Source organism: Schistocerca nitens, chromosome 5 (genome assembly GCF_023898315.1).
Source record: "Schistocerca nitens isolate TAMUIC-IGC-003100 chromosome 5, iqSchNite1.1, whole genome shotgun sequence".
Taxonomy (NCBI): Eukaryota; Metazoa; Arthropoda; class Insecta; order Orthoptera; family Acrididae; genus Schistocerca; species Schistocerca nitens.
The window spans coordinates 639923374-639944363 of NC_064618.1; the positions used below are offsets into that span (position 1 = coordinate 639923374).

General features: G+C 41.2%; 1 protein-coding gene across 1 annotated transcript in view; it reads left to right on the forward strand.

Moving 5' to 3' along the window:
- LOC126259401 (protein 60A) overlaps positions 1-20990 on the forward strand; it is a 197913-nt gene that overhangs the window by 175028 nt on the left and 1895 nt on the right. Inside the window, exon 4 of the mRNA XM_049956172.1 lies at positions 8796-8981. Within this exon, the coding sequence (XP_049812129.1) occupies positions 8796-8981 (186 nt within the window). The remainder of the gene's footprint in view (positions 1-8795; positions 8982-20990) is intronic.

Consider the following 20990-nt stretch of genomic DNA (forward strand, 5'->3'; position numbering starts at 1 on the left):
AAAGTTGTACTTAGTAATTCGACCAATATAATCTGGGGACTTAATACTGATTACGAAGAAAAGACGGAAGGGGTTCCTCAAGGCTCAGTTTTAGGTCCACTATTATTCCTCATGTATGTAAACGATCTTTCACCTAACATACAACAAGCAGAATTAGTTCTTTTGCAGATGATACTAGTACTGTACTCAATGCCAAGCATGTGTATGAAAACAGAAGAAATGGTAAAAGTTGTTCTCATGGTGTCACTCTTACGTTAGTTTTAAAAAGACAGCATATTAAGTCTACAAAGAGCGCCCACTGTCTTGTAAGTATTCCTCACCTCACACAAGCACGCAGCTTCCGAGGCGACGCGCCTCCTGGCCAAAGTGTTACGAAAAGGGGGTGAATCTCATATAGGGTATTCCGTTAACACGACCTTCGTTCGCTGCCAGGCCACTTGGAGCGCTGCAAGTTTATCAAAACCATAATTCGCTTTCTCATTGGCTGGTTTCTAGTTTTCCATGTTTCTTTTTGTCTCGTTGTGTTTGCACCACATTGTGCTTCTGATTACGACTTCTCGTGTGTATCGCACTCTTCGAAGTGCATTGTAAATATGTTGCTCGTATTTTGATTGAGTTCTGCTCTCATCCGTAATACTAGGTGGGATAAATGATCACATATTTGCTTTGTTTCATACAAAACAGACGCTGGTTCGTCACGTAACTTTCTGTGAACTTACGTATATTTTTTATTGCTTACGAATATGTGTGTGGACTGCTCAATTTAGATGTCTGGGGTGAGCAAGGGGCACTCTGCATGCTATTAATTGTGTGTCGATGGGCAGGTGGAACATGCTGCAGGCGACTTCATGTCCACCATCACAGCTACAGCCACCCACCTCTTCATCTTGAAACATCCAGGCAGCTTTTCAGCACGTCAGAAAAGAGGAGGTGGCCAACTCGAAAATACAATAATTCTTTCTTAGCTCTCCATTCTACTTTGTCTATTTTTGAACTCTGGATGCCACAAGTTAAAAGGCGCTTCATCTGTTTTGTACTTTTATTAATTCCATAATTGTTGGAACACAGTTCTTACTGTCCATGTAGTGTACTGAACATTTATTTACCTTCACATATTCCCCCTTCAGTGCTTTATAAGTCGCTCCACACGTTTCTGGAATTATGGTTAATGTGCAATGTGATATTCGAGTGCTGTGTTGTAAACAAGAATAGCTGTCCCCTGTATCAAGAAATCGCACTGTCACAGTTTGCCTGTCTTCTGCACATATCGCATTTCTCTAGAGAGTATTCTGTTTGTAAAATGAGAAGCAACTTTACTTAGCAAATACTGAAATGCACTCTCATCCATTTGCAAGAAATTTTTATATTAAAACTTGACTTCCTCCACTTGCAGCTCTCGTAACAAATTTTGCTGAATGCTTTTACTATCTCGACGTAATACCTAAGGCTTATTCTAAGTATGTTTCCTGTTTTTCCGTCGATTTTCTTCCAAATACACACAATGCAAGTGAAGTACTAGCAATTGAAGCCCATAATAACAAGTTGTTTTTCGCCATCTTGATATTTGACGAAAAATATGATGACAGTGTAACACCCCGTTTTAGCGGCACGTCAAAGATCTTTGTCAAAGAAATTTGACGAATATTTGATCATACTTCTTTGTGAAAGGCATATAATAGAATAATACCGGCCTAAGCATCAAATTCTACATAAGCAAGCGAGACACAATCTGTAGGACAAACGCTTTCTTCAAGCGCAAAGTACGTGCATGACCTTACCCCAACTGTTGCTGGCAACCGGCAACAATGCGAATTCGGTGCCCGTGTCCATGACTCGGACAGTAGTGCCACTGAATTACGCGGCATACAGTGAAACATTTCTTAAACTAACTCGTGCGCTACCCCTTCGGCGCCGCTGTTCCCTGCGGCGACAGTGACCTGGTTAAGTCTACAAAGAGCGCCCACTGTCTTGTAAGTATTCCTCACCTCACACAAGCACGCCGCAGCTTCCGAGGCGACGCGCCTCCTGGCCAAAGTGTTACAGCCTCACCTCCTGCTGTCGTCATGCAGCCTTGCAAAATGCGAAACGAATAAAACGAGCGGCCTGCCGGGCAAGGCTTTCGCTCCTGTAAACAAGTCGTCCCCCCTCTTCTTTCGTGTGTGTAGCACGCAGTTTGCCTCGCGCATGCCTCGCTAGGATGTAAATCCAGTTGCCGTGTTCCATTTTCCTTGAAATACGCCAAGAATGTACCGAGAAGCTACAAATAAATAATTCCATTTTACAACTGAAGGAAATAAAGTGGATAGAGTCAGTATGAATTAAATCAACGAATATTAAATGATGCAGGTCAGAAATTTGTATATGAGCGTATAGAATGTGTGTTGTTGTTGTGGTCTTCAGTCCCAAGACTGGTTTGATGCAGCACTCCACACTAGGCTATCGTGTGCAAGTATATTCACCTCAGCGATCTTCGTGCGCTTGAACCTGCTTAGTGTAGTCAAACCTCTTTCCTCCCTTACAATCACCCCTCCCCACCCCTGAAACACCCCTCCACATACTCAGACTTTCCTTTATTACCTAATTAACTCTTCCCGGATGCAGGAGGATACATTTCATCAATCGAGCCATTCTTTCACTCAATGTATGCCATAAATTTCCTGTCTCACCAGTGCGATTCAGTACTTTGTTAGGTACTTCACCCACTCATCTAATCTTCAGCATTCTACCATAGCTTCGCGTGTCAAAAACTTCTATTCTCTCCTTGTCTCTTCTGATTATCGTCCACATATCACACCCGTGTAAGGGTGCACTCCATCAAACACTTCCAGAAAAGGCTTCCTAACACTTAAATTTATGTTAGATGTTAAAATATCTTTTTTTGTAAAAGTGTTCCTTGCTGTTGCTAATCTGCATTTTTTATTATGCTCTCTACTTCGGCCATTGTCAGTTATTTTGCTGCCAGAATAACAGTGCCATTTGCCCTCAATATTCTGGAAGAAACTTGTCTGATCGGGGTGGACGGACACACACACACACACACACACACACACACACACATATATATATATATATATATATATATATATATATATATATATACACACACACAAAGATGATGTGACTTACCAAACGAAAGCGCTGGCATGTCGATAGACACACAAACATACACACAAAATTCAAGCTTTCGCAACAAACTGTTGCCTCATCAGGTTTGTTGCAACAGTTTGTTGCGAAAGCTTGAATTTTGTGTGTATGTTTGTGTTTGTTTGTGTGTCTATCGACGTGCCAGCACTTTCGTTTGGTAAGTCACATCATCTTTGTTTTTAGATATATTTTTCCCACGTGGAATGTTTCCCTCTATTAGTGGGCATTCAGTTCCTCCATGATCGTCGTTGGTGCATGTGAATGTGCTGCTATGTGTCTCACTACCGCATCTCACACTTGCTCAATAGGATTTAAGTTTGGGGAATTGGCAGACCAGTCCATTCACAAATATGCTCTCATACTAGACCCAAAACTGGGATGATTCTCGTGAATCTTTTGAATATAATCTTTTGAATATAATCTTTTGAATATAATCTTTTGAATATAATCTTTTGAATATAATCTTTTGAATATAATCTTTTGAATATAATCTTTTGAATATAATACTCACTACCCTGATCATTTGTCAGCAGATTGTCGAAATAGGAGAATACTTACAGTAAACAGGAACTTCTAATATTTACAGAATTAATACACTGTCAGAATGAAACATAGTTACGCACTTTTAATAAATTTATCATACACAAAGTACCTAATCTTGACTGTTGTAGCCAAGTGCTTTCAAAGCTGAAATCTAACAGACTTTTTGCTTAAGCTGGTCTAACAACTCCTATTAAGATTGGGGGTGGCCATAGCATTTTGTGTGTACTCACGTATGTGTCGAGTTTCTAAGTAAGCTGATGGTAAATCACCAGTCTTCCAATATCATCATCTTTGCCATCATTTCTTACCATTTCTCAAATGAATATGCTCTTTTGAACAGTTTCTTTTTGTTCTGTCACATACAGGATGTGGCACTTAAATCCAGATAAATGAAACTGTTTTTTTAAAGCAAATTTGTTAAAACAAAATACAAATGAAAATGAAAATCCTTTTACATATAAATAGTAGTATCTTTCAAGAGTAACATTAATTGACGTAGCCCTACCTTAAACCACAATGACTGCCTCCAGTCATGTCCATCACACACTCTTTAAAACAGCGCTGTCCATATTCGCAAATGCAGTTTCGATAGCAGTGCATACAGATACAACATTAGGGTCCCTCATCTTTGACTAAGCTCCAAACATGTTAGATGAGGGAGTTCAAATCCAGGCTATTTGGTGCCCAGCACTGCTTTGATCAGAACATGTCAACGTTATCGAGAGCCAGTTTTGGACTACATGGCTCGTATGAGCCAATGCACCGTTCTGCTGAAAGACATATTGTCTCTCAGAGGCCACAGTTATCATCCACAGTTTCACAAAACTTGCAGAAAAAATTCTTTTGTGACAGTTTGTCCCTTTTCAAAGAAATGTGGTGGCGAAAATTTCTGTTCCAACACTGACAATGTTGAGTGTTTATGGAAAAAGTTCAAGGCAATCGTAAAATGCGTTTCAGACAGGTACGTGCTGAGTAAAACTGTGAGGGACGGGAAAAACCCACCGTGGTTCAACAACAAAGTTAGGAAACTACTGCGAAAGCAAAGAGAGCTTCACTCCAAGTGTAAACTCAGCCAAAACCTCTCAGACAAACAGAAGCTAAACAATGTCAAAGTTAGCGTAAGGAGGGCTATGTTTACGTTAAATCAGTAAGTGGCTCGAAACAGCATATCCAGACACTCCGGGATGATGATGGCATTGAAACAGAGGATGACACGCGTAAAGCTGAAATACTAAACACCTTTTTCCAAAGCTGTTTCACAGAGGAAGACCGCACTGCAGTTCCTTCTCTAAATCCTCGCACAAACGAAAAAATGGCTGACATTGAAATAAGTGTCCAAGGAATAGAAAAGCAACTGGAATCACTCAACAGAGGAAAGTCCACTGGACCTGACAGGATACCAATTCGATTCTACACAGAGTACGCGAAAGAACTTGCCCCCCTTCTAACAGCCGTGTACCGCAAGTCTCTAGAGGAACGGAAGGTTCCAAATGATTGGAAAAGAGCACAGGTAGTCCCAGTCTTCAAGAAGGATCGTCGAGCAGGTGCGCAAAACTATAGACCTATATCTCTGACGTCGATCTCTTGTAGAATTTTAGAACATGTTTTTTGCTCGCGTATCATGTCTTTTTTGGAAACCCAGAATCTACTCTGTAGGAATCAACATGGATTCTGGAAACAGCGATCGTGTGAGAGCCAACTCGCTTTATTTGTTCATGAGACCCAGAAAAATTAGATACAGGCTCCCAGGTAGATGCTATTTTCCTTGACTTCCGGAAGGCGTTCGATACAGTTCCGCACTGTCGCCTGATAAACAAAGTAAGAGCCTACGGAATATCAGACCAGCTGTGTGGCTTGATTGAAGAGTTTTTAGCAAACAGAACACAGCATGCTGTTATCAATGGGGAGATGTCTACAGACGTTAAAGTAACCTCTGGCGTGCCACAGGGGAGTGTTATGGGACCATTGCTTTTCACAATATATATAAATGACCTAGTAGATAGTGTCGGAAGTTCCATGCAGCTTTTCGCGGATGATGCTGTAGTATACAGAGAAGTTGCAGCATTAGAAAATTGTAGTGAAATGCAGGAAGATCTGCAGCGGATAGGCACTTGGTGCAGGGAGTGGCAACTGACCCTTAACATAGACAAATGTAATGTATTGCGAATACATAGAAAGAGGGATCCTTTATTGTATGATTATATGATAGTGGAACAAACACTGGTAGCAGTTACTTCTGTAAAATATCTGGTAGTATGCGTGCGGAACGATTTGAAGTGGAATGATCATATAAAATTAATTGTTGGTAAGGCGGGTGCCAGGTTGAGATTCATTGGGAGAGTCCTTAGAAAATGTAGTACATCAACAAAGGAGGTGGCTTACAAAACACTCGTTCGACCTATACTTGAGTATTGCTAATCAGTGTGGGATCCGTACCAGATCGGGTTGACGGAGGAGATAGAGAAGATCCAAAGAAGAGCGGCGCGTTTCGTCACAGGGTTATTTGGTAACCGTGATAGCGTTACGGAGATGTTTAGCAAACTCAAGTGGCAGACTCTGCAAGAGAGGCGCTCTGCATCGCGGTGTAGCTTGCTGTCCAGGTTTCGAGAGGGTGCGTTTCTGGATGAGGTATCGAATATATTGCTTCCCCCTACTTATACCTCCCGAGGAGATCACGAATGTAAAATTAGAGAGATTCGAGCGCGTACGGAGGCTTTCAGACAGTCGTTCTTCCCGTGAACCATACGCGAGTGGAACAGAAAAGGGAGGTAATGACCGTGGCACGTAAAGTGCCCTCCGCCACACACCGTTGGGTGGCTTGCGGAGTATAAATGTAGATGTAGATGATATCACCCTCACTGGACACAACACCAAGGACATGAACCCCAGACTTCTCCAAAGCATTATACTTGGCGCCAATATCAACAGTTTATCACGGGTACCCGAAGAATTGAACTATATCAGTGGGCGAACGCCCAGTGCAGACTTCTGATAATCACAGCTCTTCAGTTGTATTCCACACTTGTCCATAACATCTTGGCCATTTTGAGTTTCTAACGGTTTACTAGATGGCTATGGCTATCAAGAATGCTAGTCATGACCTCCAGCAGAAATATGATATGATGTGAAATTAAAATTGAAATTTGTCCGGATTTAAGTGCTGCACTCTGTAAATACCATTCGTTTTGCCTCTACTTTTGCGTATATCAACTAAACACTGCTGAAGTACAGGGGTTGGACAAAAAACCAAAAACACAATGCATTATCATGGCTAATGCATTGTAGGAAACCCGTTGATATTCAAAACAGCTTCCAGTTGTCTCAGAATGGATAAATACAGTCCTGTATCCATGGGCGACCACAGAAATTTTTCCAAGAGGCGACGACATTTTGAAATTGCCGTTTACGTAGTTGATTCAGTGAGTTTGAAAATATGTTGTGCCCAGGAACTAAATTTAACAAGAAGTACACAACATTTATTGGGCCTCAGATGATTGACAGTGAAAATCTTTCGTGCACCAGGAACCGAATTTGACAAGAAGTACACAAAATTTATTGTACCTCAAATGATTGTTAGTTATTCAATTAGCATTTTTACTTTGTTACCTAATGATAAGCGTATTCTTTTGTACATACGAATTACATTTATTTGTGTTAAGCGTTCAGCGATCCAAAATTTCTTGTTCATATGATTAAATCCAACAAGTTATGAAATAAAGCTGAAAACATTTACAGAAAAAAAAATATTTATAGCTCCATAATATGATATGAAACGAAAATTAAAAATCCGAAACAAAAAGTCCAGAACTAAAATAACATGATCCTTGGCTCTCCAGTTTGTCACATTATCATGCAGCTGTGTCTCCTTGGCTGCTGAATTCATAGATCTATGACTGCATGTGGCACTGTGTTCTGCTATATAGAGCTGACAAGATTCCAGTTCCTGGAGAGGGCAACTATTTTACTTTGAAATGTCGCTCTTTTTTCCTCTTCTAGTACATAAAAGTGAGTCCCCCTCCCCCCCCTCCCCAGTGGTGCTAAGTGAATTTTTCCACTCATGCAACACATTCTTGTTGTTTCTCTACTGAATTTCTGGGCGCCACAAGACTCACACATTTGGTCTGTTTTGCCAGTGATGAAATTTTTGTGTTTTTTGTACTCTGAAGTAGTATTGTAATGGACTGTTTCAGCTACCCAGCAGTTATACACCCTTTTGAGCTGAAATGTATGACATTTAAGAATGTCCTGGAACACATTGGAAAATTCTAAAATGCTCAGGAACATTCTCAAACCGTTCATAACATTTTAAAAACTGTCACATTTTCAATCCTTCTGTAACATTTTCAAACATTCTGGAATATTCTACAACATTCTTGAAAATTCAAGAAGGAACATTCTTCTAACCAGTCTTGTCGCTATAGCACTCTATTCTGAGATGCTTCACCTACATCCCTTAAGAAGTCCATCGGTGTGCTGCACTCTTCTGACATCCATGTCTTCTAATCCATTCCCTGCAGTTCCAGCTAAAACCTTTTTGATGGATGAGAGATGAAGGACTACTAAACCATGTAACTCCCATGGGTGTGTGGGGGTGGGTTGCATAGTTACAGTGGCATATGTGTATGAACGATGCTTACACTTATTATGTATTGATAAATTTGACATGTTTAGTGTCATTGTAAAATGATCAGTATATACCTAAAAACCTAAGTAAATATGCCAGAGTCTGAGAACATGTAAGATGCAGCTTTGATTTAATGTTTATTATGCCAAAGAGCTATTAATTGCCTTTTGTAACATCACCCAGAATTTAAGTTTTGTGTGTGTATTAGCATGTACTTTAAATAATTAAAATACATCAAATTAATTAAAAATTCTCAAACTGAATGAATTACATCTAACTTGTCAACTACAAAGTGCTACAGTTTTTAACACAGAATTCATTTGAAAGTGTAACTTATTTTGTGACACTCTTAGTGGAACACCAGCAACATTCAGCTGTACAGCTTATCAAGAATTTTTCTCTCTGTATAGTGTCCTATAGAAAAGTTTACCCCGCACAGATCTGGATTTTAATTCATTACATTTGCTTTCTATCCATTTTTCAGGTCATGAGATTCATCTGGAAGACATTGGAATAATAAGCTCTGACAGTGAAGAAGACAAGTTACCATTCATGGTAGCCTTTCTGAAAGCATCAGGCAATCGAGATGTGCACACACGTTCTGCTCGACAGGCCCTGGGTCGAAAGCGGAAGTCGGAGAACAGCCATGTACAGAGCAATCCATTTACAGGTGCGGAAGTTACTATCTTACTCCCTCTGGCTTCTAGAAGTAGACTAATAATAATACACCTGAAACTTCCTGGTAGATTAAAACTGTGTGCCCAACCGAGACTCGAACTCGGTACCTTTGCCTTTTGCGGGCAAGTGCTCTATATCAGCGCACACTCCGCTGCAGAGTGAAAATCTCATTCTGTAAACATCCCCCAGGCTGTGGCTAAGCCATGTCTCTGCAGTATCCTTTCTTTCAGTAGTGCTAGTTCTGCAGGGTTCGCAGGAGAGCTTCTGTAAAGTTTGGAGGGTAGGAGATGAGATACTGGCAGAAGTAAAGCTGTGAGTACCGGGAGTGAGTCGTGCTTTGGTAGCTCAGTTGGTAGAGCACTTGCCCGCGAAAGGCAAAGGTACCGAGTTTGAGTCTCGGTCGGGCACACAGTTTTAATCTGCCAGGAAGTTTCATATCAGTGCACACTCCGCTGCAGAGTGAAAATCTCATTCTGGAATAATATACCCTCTGACAAAAAAATTAAGCATCTAGAAAAAGAGAGTAGGTAGTAAAATTAAACCTCATGAAGATGTTATGTGGTTTTAGTTCACTGATTACAGAATCATGTTAGATGAACAGTGAAATTTGCAGTGCACACACACACACACTGCTGTTCTCCCATCAGTTGGATATTGCATATAGACTTGGATATATTCACTGATTTGTTGTCATATAGCCATTATGTTCATTACTGAGGTAAGTTTGTCTGCAACTGCTATTAAGAACAATATACACAAATTAAATTTAATAGGAAGAGCCAACTCTTTAACTTATATTATTTTTGACAATATTCAGGACTTTTCAAAACAGTGCACAACAATTCAGGACATGGGAGACTTACCATCAAAAATAGGATTAATAGTAATTTATCTTCGCATAATCTACATCGCTGGTGAGAGGTTGACAGCAGTATTGCATATACAGTTTTAATGTAAATATAAACACAGATTTCATTCATTTTGCATTGGAGATAATGGTACAGACTCACTGGTACTTGTGTAATACTTTTTAGTGGTTGAGGTTTACTCAAGAAGCTTATTTTTGTTAAACATCAAACTGCAGATGCCCATACAATGGAGGTTTACTGTTCCTAGTTCTTTTTCCACAAAGCTTTAATTAGTGAAAAAACTCTTTAAATAGATGCATTAAAACCTGGATTAGCTAGTGAAAATTCAACAAAGCATTTAATATGCTTTGGATACATTCACTCATTGTGAAAATGAGTGAAAATTTTCTGCCGTTATTCACTGCCACTTAATATTTGGCATTCCAGTCTTACAGTTTACCTTCACAATATATACTTACACAACAGTACTCATCAAACAGTTCTCCCTCATATACCATGAAGCTCATGATTCTAGGTTTTACAAAACTATACAGCTCTTGAATGCTACTCCAGGTGATGGTTTTATTTCAATGATCCACTCCATTGGCTGAAGAGGTTCCAAAAATGGTTCACACCCTTCACGAATGTATCCAATGCAGGTAGCATGGAAAGCTGTTGTGATATTGTTAAACTGATCCAAATGTCACTAGCTCCTCACTTTCCAACTTGTGTAACTGCTGTTTTACAACAGATGTCAAAAATCTTTCCTTTTCAGTATACAGAGTGCTGACTTGAAAGGAACTGAATTGTAAAGAAAGAGAGAAAATTTTGAAAGGAAGATCTTCAAGTTTATAGGACACTTATCAGGGGACAGGAAGTAGGATTGTGACACATGGAAAACATCAATGATTCTTTGAGACAGTTGGCAGAAGAGAGAACTATGTAGTGCTCCTACAACATAAAAGTTTGTTATAGTGTTTCTGTAAGGTGAGGTAAAAGAGCCATAAGTATTTTATAAAATACATTTTTCCATCAGCTGTTTATTTGTCCCATTAATCATCTACTAGTTTCCAGGATGTAGAGTACAACAGATATGTTAAAAGCACTCCATATACCATTGAAGCTGAACAACAACGAAATTATCCAGTGATATTGTACAAACATCTGACATCATTTGTCTTAGAATACTACTGTCATTTCTCATATTTATTTGACATGAGATATGACTGCCAGTATTCTAAGACAAATTATGTCAGATGTTTGTAAAATTTCTCTGGATAATTTTGATATTGTTTAGCATCAGAGGAATATGGGATACTTTTAACTAATCTGTTGTACCCTACGTCCTGGGCAATTGTTCATAACCAAAACTCGTAGATGACTAATAGGACAAATAAACAGCTAATTGTTAAAATGCATTTTTAACTGATCTGTTGCACCCTACATCCTTGGTGAGTGTTCAAAACCGAAACTGGTAGATGACTCCATCGTAGGTGTTTGTGTGGTCAGTTGAAATTGCTACATGTGTCTTAAGCTGTAACTTTTCCAAAAGCTGTAAGACATACGAAGTCAAATGCTCTACCCTTTTAACACCAATGTTCACCAACTCCAACACCTTAACTATTATGCCTTTATCTGGACTGTGAAACCTAACCACAAAAGGAACCACTTTGATGTGGCAGGAAGAATCTATCATTACTGAAATGAAATATGCTTCTTTACATTCCTCACATTATTTGTTCCATAGCAAATCGTACTATCACATTCTTGGTAACTCATATTATTTACATCTGTGAGCATGAGAACTCATTGAACTGTGATTTAATTACATCAGTGGTACAGTCTATGGACTTGAAATTCTGGTTGTGCATGACTGTGTGGTATGCAAATGTGGCTTCTTGTGCCAAAAGTTACTTATCCCTGTGTGAAACTACCTTCACCAACAAATATGTATCAGTTGTTGATCTTGAAAGATTAGCCAGAATCACAGCTATGTTTGTTACCAAATGCTAATTTTACACCAAAAACTGTACACTCATCTCTCTTACCATGTTCTTTAATGAACAGAAATTCTTGCAGGGTCTTATTGTTTAAGTTGCACTTGCATTTTTCAGGAAATACTGTTTTAAGAGAAATTTTATCAAAGTCAATGTCACAAGCATTGGAAATGTTAAATTACAATAAATCACACCAGCCAGTGGCTGAAGGAACCACAAGCTACTGGTTGCAGGGCTTCGCTATCATGATATTTACCTGAAACTGATTCAAATAAGTCCTTACAATCACCAAAACCCTCTAACGAGAGGAAAGACAAGAAAAGGTCCTCCAAGAAGAAGGACATTTCAGTGGCCCCCACGCCACCAGATAGCGCCTCTTCCACTCCTGTGACCAAGGTGGAGATTCTGGCAACCTGAGGCCCTGGTTCGGACCACATAATGGAGCCCTGAATGTATGTCTATTGATGCCATAACCCCTCAGCCAGTGGCAGAAGGTGACTCTAGGGCATAACCTGCCTCCTTGGTCACTTCATGGCCTCACAATACATCAAGTTCCCAAGAAGAAGGACATTTCAGTGGCCCCCACGCCACCAGATAGCGCCTCTTCCACTCCTGTGACCAAGGTGGAGATTCTGGCAACCTGAGGCCCTGGTTCGGACCACATAATGGAGCCCTGAATGTATGTCTATTGATGCCATAACCCCTCAGCCAGTGGCAGAAGGTGACTCTAGGGCATAACCTGCCTCCTTGGTCACTTCATGGCCTCACAATACATCAACAACATTAATCTCCAGTGGAAGTGTAGTGGTTTTTTTCACCACCTGGCTGAGCTACATCTTTTAAACATTCCTCTGCCTTTTGTATTGGTCTTCAGGAGACTTGGTTTCCAGCAACACGGAGCCAAGTCTTCGTGGATACCAGGGATATTATAAGAACCGTGTTACCTGTGACAGGATGTTGGGCAGAGTTTGCACTTATGTTTGGACACACTATATAGTGAACTAGTGCCTCTTAATACACCTTTGGAGGTGGTAGATATCCGGATAATGACATTTCAGGATATTACCATCTGCAGCGTTTACCTCCCTCCCAATGGTGACATGTCTCAGATCATATTGTTTGCATTGGTGGAATCACAGTAACGACCTTGAAAACTTTTTGGCACAAATTGAAATTTGCTTCTTGGATACTGGTACCCCCATGCACTTTAGTGTGGTGCATGGAACTTTGTTGGCCATTGATCTTTCCATTTGCAGCCCTTGTCTTATCCCATCCATCCACTGAAGAGTCCACAATGGCCTGTGTGCTAGTGACCCCTTCCGACCCCTGTCCCTCCTTCAGTATCACTTCCTTGGATGCCTGCCCAGATGGTTTCTCAACATTGCTTAATGAGGTGCTTTCTCCTCTGCTGTCACCCTTAGCTCCCCAGCACATGGAGATATTGATGAGTTGGTCCAGAATACATCTACAGCAATTCTTTTGGCAGCTGATTTAGCAACCCCCTGTTCCTTGGGTCACCCCTGCGGAAGACAGTACCTTGATGGTCATCAAAAATTGCAGAGGCCATTAGAGATGGCACCTCATTGCCTTTAAGCAGCTGCATGCCCGGGTCTGTCACCTAATAAAACAATGGAAGTGAGAATGCTGGGAACAGCAAGCTTCAACCATCGAACCACGTTCCTCTGCTTTGCAGGTTTGGGCCAAGATCAGATGTCTCTATGGATACCAGACATCTGCAGTTGTACTGGAATGGTGTGAGCCAGATGCTATCACTGGGTCTCGCGGTTAAGGCGCTCAGTCCGGAACCGCGCGACTGCTACGGTCGCAGGTTCGAATCCTGCCTCGGGCATGGATGTGTGTGATGTCCTTAGGTTAGTTAGGTTTAATTAGTTCTAAGTTCTAGGGGATTGTTGACCTCAGAAGTTAAGTCCCATAGTGCTCAGAGCCATTTGAACCAATGGTGAAAAAGCGTCATTGTTCCAATGCTGAAACTGGATAAGCACCATCTAGAGATGGACAGTTACTGCCCATTAAGTCTCACCAATGTTCTCTGTAAGTCACTTGAACGTACGGTGAGCTTGCAGTTGTGTTGGCTCCTTGAGTTGCGGGGTCTTCTGGCTCCATTCCAGGGTGGTTTTCGCCAAGGCCATTACTCTATTGATAATCTGATTTACCTGGAGTCTGCCATCTGCCCTGCAAGAGGCTTGTGACACAACATGGCGAAACCACATCCTTGCTACCTTACATGAGTGGGGTTTCTGTCTGGGGTCCGTTCCCAAATTTTATGCAGAACTTCTTGTTGTGTCATACTTGCTGGGTTAGAGTTGGTGCTTTCCACAGTAGCCCCAAAACCAAGAGAATGTAGTCCTGCAGGGCTCTGTACTGACTGTCCCTCTCTTGCTAGTGGCCATCAATGGTCTAGCAGCAGCTATGTGGTCCTCAGTATCACCCTCCTTGTATACTTACGACTTTTGCCTCTATTATTGCTCCTCTACTGTGGGTGTTGCTGAACACCAACTGCAAGGTGCCATACGAAAGATGCAGGCATGTGCACTTACCCATGGCTTTCAGTTTTCAGCCGCCAAGACTTACATTGTGCACTTCTGTCGATGTCGTACCATTCACCCACAGCCAGAACATTACTTTGATGATGAGCTACTCAGTTTGGTGGAGACTTAACACTTTTTAGGAGTGGTCTTCGATTCTCATTTGATGTGAACTCTCCATCTGCACCAGCGTAAGTGAAAGCACTGGCGGCACCTCAATACACTTTGCTGCCTGAGTAACACCAGCTGGGGTGCAGATTGCACTATTCTTCTGCAGTTTCACAAAGCCCTAATACAATACTGTATTGATTATGTGAGTCTGGGATACAGTTCAGCATTTCCCTCAGCATTGTGGATATTGGATCTGATACATCACTGTGGGATTCAACTTGCAACAGGAGCCTGTCAAACTAGGCCTGTGAACAGCGTATTCACGGAGTCCCTCCATTGCGGATCAGGTGCCAACAACGTCTTGTCAATTATCCTAGCTATGTTCACAGCTTGCTAAAGCATCTGAACTGCCATCTTCTCTTTGCAAACACAAAAATCCATCTCCCACAACAGCAGCCCAGATTGGGGATTACAATCACAGTCTTTGATCTCCGTGACTCACTAACCCTGGTGTTAGGCAACTATGCCTAAGTGGCTGACTTAGTTTTAATTTTTATTCATGAAACGGGCTTTTACCCCTCTCTTTAATAGAGAGCTATTTAACCTGATTGGCCTATTGAAGGGTTGGAGAACACATTGTTGCCTCCTCTGTCCAGACTGAGCTGTGGCTGTCTGGACGTCCAACCCAATCCTCATCCTATCTGCTCTTCCTTTCCTCCTCTTGCAGGATCTGTTAGACTTGTTCATCTTTTGTCTCTGTGTGTTTCTCTTGCCCTGTCCATGTTCCTAGTCTTTCATAGGCAATTTCTGAGAGGAGTGCCTCTGCTAAGTGGTGGTGGTGGTGGTGGGGGGATGTATGTCCCCTCATTGCACTCTGCTTTCTGGGGCTTCTGGCTGCTCCCTAGATGGGACACCTTGCCTGACTTTCTTCCTATGCCTCCCTTTCTTCTTTTCGTCCTTTATCTCAGATTCATTGACCTTTGGTAAACTTTGGGTTTTCTTCCCCTGGGTATTGTGAGGTAGGCTATCTCTGATCTACAGTCATATATACCTTTCTGTTTGAGGAACAAGGGACTGATGATGTAGTAGTTTGGTCCATTTAATCATCCAACCAACCACCTAAAATGAACTACAGTACACATGCAAGTTATCTGAATCTGTGGGCGCTTCCATTTAGGGCTGCTTTCCCTATTTAATGACATGAGTTGGTGATTAGCATGTGACCCATGTCTGTATACTTTGATTATGTTAAGTCAAAGAGAAGGGGCTCATAATCAATCAATTCACTGATAGAGCACATAGTGAACTACCTGATATGTGGTTGAATCTTGTAATAGAGCATGTATCCATTTTATAAGTTCATATGCTCTTTGAAGATTCTAAATAGCAATGGTGTTATATTTTTTTCTTAATGGCTTCACAACAAGTGATGTTTGTAAATTTTACATTTTAACAATGTATGTAACTACAGATGTTTATCCTTATTCTGATCCCTGTTTGTTGTGCAGGCGACTTTTGAGAATGAGAGATGACCTACTGAAAATAGTTGTGCTCTAAATAAATGGTACATTGTGACTACTTGAGATAATTTTGTAACAAGTTTCCAAACAACAATAGTCTGCACAATTTTTATTCACAGCACAGATAAACTCTACAAGCAAAGAAAGTATCTTGCACAACTAAACATTTTTTTGATATTATGTAACAAAATTCCATTTCATGTTTATTTGCCCATGTGGCAACCTATGTATTAACAATCAGGCTCCAGCTCTCAGCTGATACTGTATATGCCTACACAGTGGCCAGTTAAGTTTTTATCTCTTTCCTTGTACTATATTTATTAAATTTCATGGACAAATTCATTCACTTCATACTGCAGTGGCTGCTCAGTGAACAGGCAGCTATGTGGATCATTAACACATCAGCACCCATTGGTGACATGTCAGGAGGGTAGCAAATTGCATATCTAGGATTGTGTCTGCTTTTAGTTTACTTCTTCAGATTGTCTTGTTAGGATAGGTAGGATGTGTGCATGCTATGTGTGGATGCAGGAGGAGCTAACTGCAGTTCGCAAACAGCTGAAAGCACTTTCATCTATGGTCAGCCACCTTCAGGCTGCTGCCTCTGCGTTTCTATTGTCCTGGAGCTGTGCTTCCTAGGCACCTCCTAGTGCATCCGATGCAGTGGATCTGCCCTCACAACAGGGTGAGGGGCAGGCAGTAATATGTTCACATTGCTTGTGGTGCAGGGCCAATGTGGAGACTGGCTGCCTGGCCTCACCCATTCACACTGTGAGGAGACAGATGGCCACTCCTTCAGCAGGGTCCGAGCAGGCACACAGGGGGAGGGGTTTACTAATTATCAGGAGCTCCAGTGTTAGGTGTGTTATGGAGTCCCTTAGGCAGATAGCATTCAGGGCTGGAAAGAAAGCCAATGTGCACTCGGTATATCTGCCGGAGGGCCTCATCTGAGATGTGGAAGTGGCCTTGCCTGATGCTGGATACAGTTGTGTGCAAGTTGTGGCTCACATCGGTATCAATGATGCATGTCACTTGGTTTCTGAGAGCATCCTCATTGATGCAGGTGGCCCCCAGAGATGGTGAAGACTGGTGGTATTGTGTGTGTATGCAAGTGGAGCTCACAATTTTCAGAATTGTTCTCAGAGGTGATCTGGGTCCTTAGGTTTGGAGCTTTGTGGAGGGTCTCAACCAAAAGCTTTGTTGACTCTGTGACAGTCTCGGTTGCAGATTTCTAGATCTGCTTATATCACATGGGGTTTGTAAGACTCCCCTTGGTAGGTCAGGGGTGCACTACACAAAGGAAGCAGCTACTCGGGTAGCAGAGTGCACATGAGAGTTTTTTAGGCTAGACTGTAGTCTGAGGTGTTCTGATGAACAATTGCCAGTTGATACACAGTGAGGGAAGTCAGCCAGCTTTAAGAATAAAGACACTTTGACTGTCAAAATTTTATCAGCGAACTCTCGAAGTATTCCTAATAAAGTATCCGAATTTACTGGCTTCCAGGAAAGTTCTCGCACTCAGATTATTTTTGGGATCAAGACCTGCTGAAACCTGAGGTGGAAACGTCTGAAATATTTAGTGAGTCATGGAACATATATCGGAAAGGCAGATTAGAGGCCATAAGAGGGTAAGTGTTCATTGCAGTTGACGAAAGTATTGCCTCTATTGAGGTCAAAGTTGAGTATGACAGTGAAGTTATCTGGTCATTTATAACAGCTGTAGATGAAATCAAGTTAATTGTTGGATATTTTTACCAGCCATCTGATTCTGCTGTAACAGTCCTAGAGTCAATCAAAGAAAGACTATGGTCAGTAGTGCATAAATATCCTGATTGTGCAATAGTACTTTGAGGCAACTTTACTCTACTGGGTGTAGACTGGGATGACTGTGGATTCATTGCAGGGGTACAGACAGACAGTCATGCGAAATACAGGGCGTGCATAAAGTCTGGGAACACTTTCAATTATTTGTTGCACAAGAAGCAAACATTGTACAGATATCATACATATGTCATTTTGAAGAGAGACCCTGAAAGTTTTTTTTCACGGATACCGCGACAGCATAGTTTGGTAATCTGCCAATAGTCAGAGCTAGTCGCAAACAAGTCAGCGCTAGTTGCAAACGTGTGGAGTTCAGGTGTGTTGCAGTTGGACAAAAACAATTGTGCTACAGCTGTTCAATGGATATTTAGAACCAAGTATGGTAAGAAGCACCAACAAGGTAGGCCATTTACCACTGGCACAACAAATTGATTACAACGGGTTGCTTGTGCCCAGCAACACATAGGAAGCTCGCTCCACGCCTGAACTCTCCATGTTTGGGACTAGCGCTGACTATCGGCAAATTACCAAACTATGCTGTGACGATATAGATGCAAAAAAACTTTCAGTGTTTCTCTTCTAAATGACATATGTATGATATCTGTACAATGTTTGGTTCTTGTGCCATAAATAAGTGAAAGTGTTCCTGGACTTTATGTACACCCTGCACTTTTGAATATGTTTTCTGAAGACGGCCTTGAGTAGCTAGCTTGGCATCCCACATGCTACAAATAGGCTGGATCTCATCAATAATTTCATTATAGAAACGGTGATTAACGTTCATGATGTCAATGCAGTTGTTAGCATCTCTCTTAGACAGTGAATTGACATCACTTAGTCCATTAAGATGGATGTAAAGGAATTATGGACAGAGTTCAAGCAGACTGTAAATTGTGGTCTGGAGAGCTATGTGCCTAGTAAGTGGATAAGGATGAAAAATATCCTTCATGATTTAATAACAAAATTCGGAGCATGCTAAGGAAACAGAGGCTGTTGCTCTCTGGTTCAAGAGAGAATGCACAAATGACAACAAGCAAAGGTTAGTAGAGATTCTTGCATCTGTGAAAAGATCTATGCGCAAAGCATATGACAACTAGCACTATCGCACCTTAGTGAAAAATCTGGCAGGAACCCCGAGAAAATTCTGGTCTTACGTAAAATTGCTAAGCGGGTTTAAAAGGCTTCCATGCAGTTCCTTGATGACCAGTTTGGTGTGGCAGCTGAAGGTAGCAAAATGAAAGCTGAAGTTTTAAATTTCACGTCCAAGAAATCATTCAAACAGGAGAATTGTGCAAACATAGTATCATTTGACCATCAGTCAGACTCCCTTATGAATGACATAGTAATAAGCTTCTCTGGTCTAGAGAAACAACTGAAAGATTTGAAAGCAAATAAATCACCACTTCCAGATGGGATCACAGTTCAGTTTTACGAAGAGTACTTATCTAGTCTGCATTTATCATGAATCTCTTTCCCAGCACAAAGTCCCAAGTGACAGGAAGAAAGTGGAGGTGACTCCAGTATATAAGAAGGGTAAAAGAATGGACCCACAAAATTGCAGATCAATATCCCTAACTTCGGTTTGCTGCAGAATCCTTGAACATTTTCTCAGTTCAGATGTAGTAAATTTTGTTGAGACTGAGAAGCTTGAATCAGCATGGTTTTGGGAAGCATTGCTCGTGCAAAACTCAGCTTGACCTTTTCTTACATGATATATTGTAAACTATGGATGAAAGGCAACAGATTGATTCCATATTTCTAGATTTCTGGAAAGTGTTTGATATGGTGTCCCATTGCAGGCTGCTTAAGAAGGTTCGAGCATATGGAATAAGTTCACAAATGTGTGAGTGGCTCGAAGACTTCTTAAGTAATAAACCCTGTATGATGTCCTTGATGACGAGTGTTCATCAGAGACCCGGGTATCATGAGGAGTGCCCAGGGAGGTGTGACAGGACCACTGTTGCTCTTCATATACACGAATGATTTGTCAGACAGGGTGGGCGGCAATCTTTGGTTGTTTGCTGACGATGCTGTGGTGTACAGTAATATGCCAAAGTTGGATGACTGTAGGAAGAAACAAGATGGTTTAGACAAAATTTCTAGTTGGAGTGATGATGGCAGTTAGCTCTAACTGTGGAAAAATGTAAGTTAATGCAGACGATTGGGAAGAACTAACCTATAATGTTCAGATACAGTATTACTAGTGTCCTGCTTGACACAGTCAATTTGTTTAAATATTTGGGCGTAACACTGTGAAGCAATATAAAATGGAACAAGCATATCAGGACTGTAATAGGGAAGGTGAATTGTCAACTTTGGTTTACTGGGAGAATTTTAGGAAAGAGTGGTATGCCTGTAAAGGAGAACACATATAGGACTCTGGTGTGACCTATTCTTGAACACTGCTCAGGAGTATGCGATCTTTACCAGGTCAGATTGAAGGAAGACTCTGAAGCAATTCACAGATGGGCTGCTGGATTTATTACCAGTAGGATCAAACAACACATAAGTGTTACGAAGATGCTTCAGGAAGTCAAATAGGAATCCCTGGAAGGAAGGCAACATTCTTTTTGAGGAACGCTATTGAGAACATTTGGAGAACCAGAATTTGGAGCTGACTGCCAAACAATTCTACTGCCGCCAACATACATTGCATGTAAGGACGATGAAGAAAAGATTCGAGAAATTAGGGCTCATATGGAGACACGTAGATAGTCATTTTTCCCTCACTCTGTTTGTGAGTGGAACAGGAAAGGAAATGACTAGTAGGGGTACAGGGTACTCTCTGCCATGCACTGTACATTGGCTTGCAGAGTATGTATGTAGATATAGTTTTATTGTCCTAATAGGAGATAACTTCTTGCATGCTGATCCTGGTCACTTCTGTTTCAAATCACTGAGCACCTGACTCAGTAACATTACATGTTAAGAGCCAGTAACTATAATACATTTTTTCTGAAAGTCATGATGACACCCTGTGAGTCCCAAAGAAACAGGTGCCATCTCTTCTCCCATCAACAAAACAGTTTTGGTTTTTCAGTGCTGTATCTCCTTTGCCAGTCTTAGTGCAGAGGTACTGGGCTCTTATTGTAGACAATGGAGGTTCATTTCCCCATCTGGCCTATGGATTTAGGTTCCTTGGATTCTCTAAAGCACTA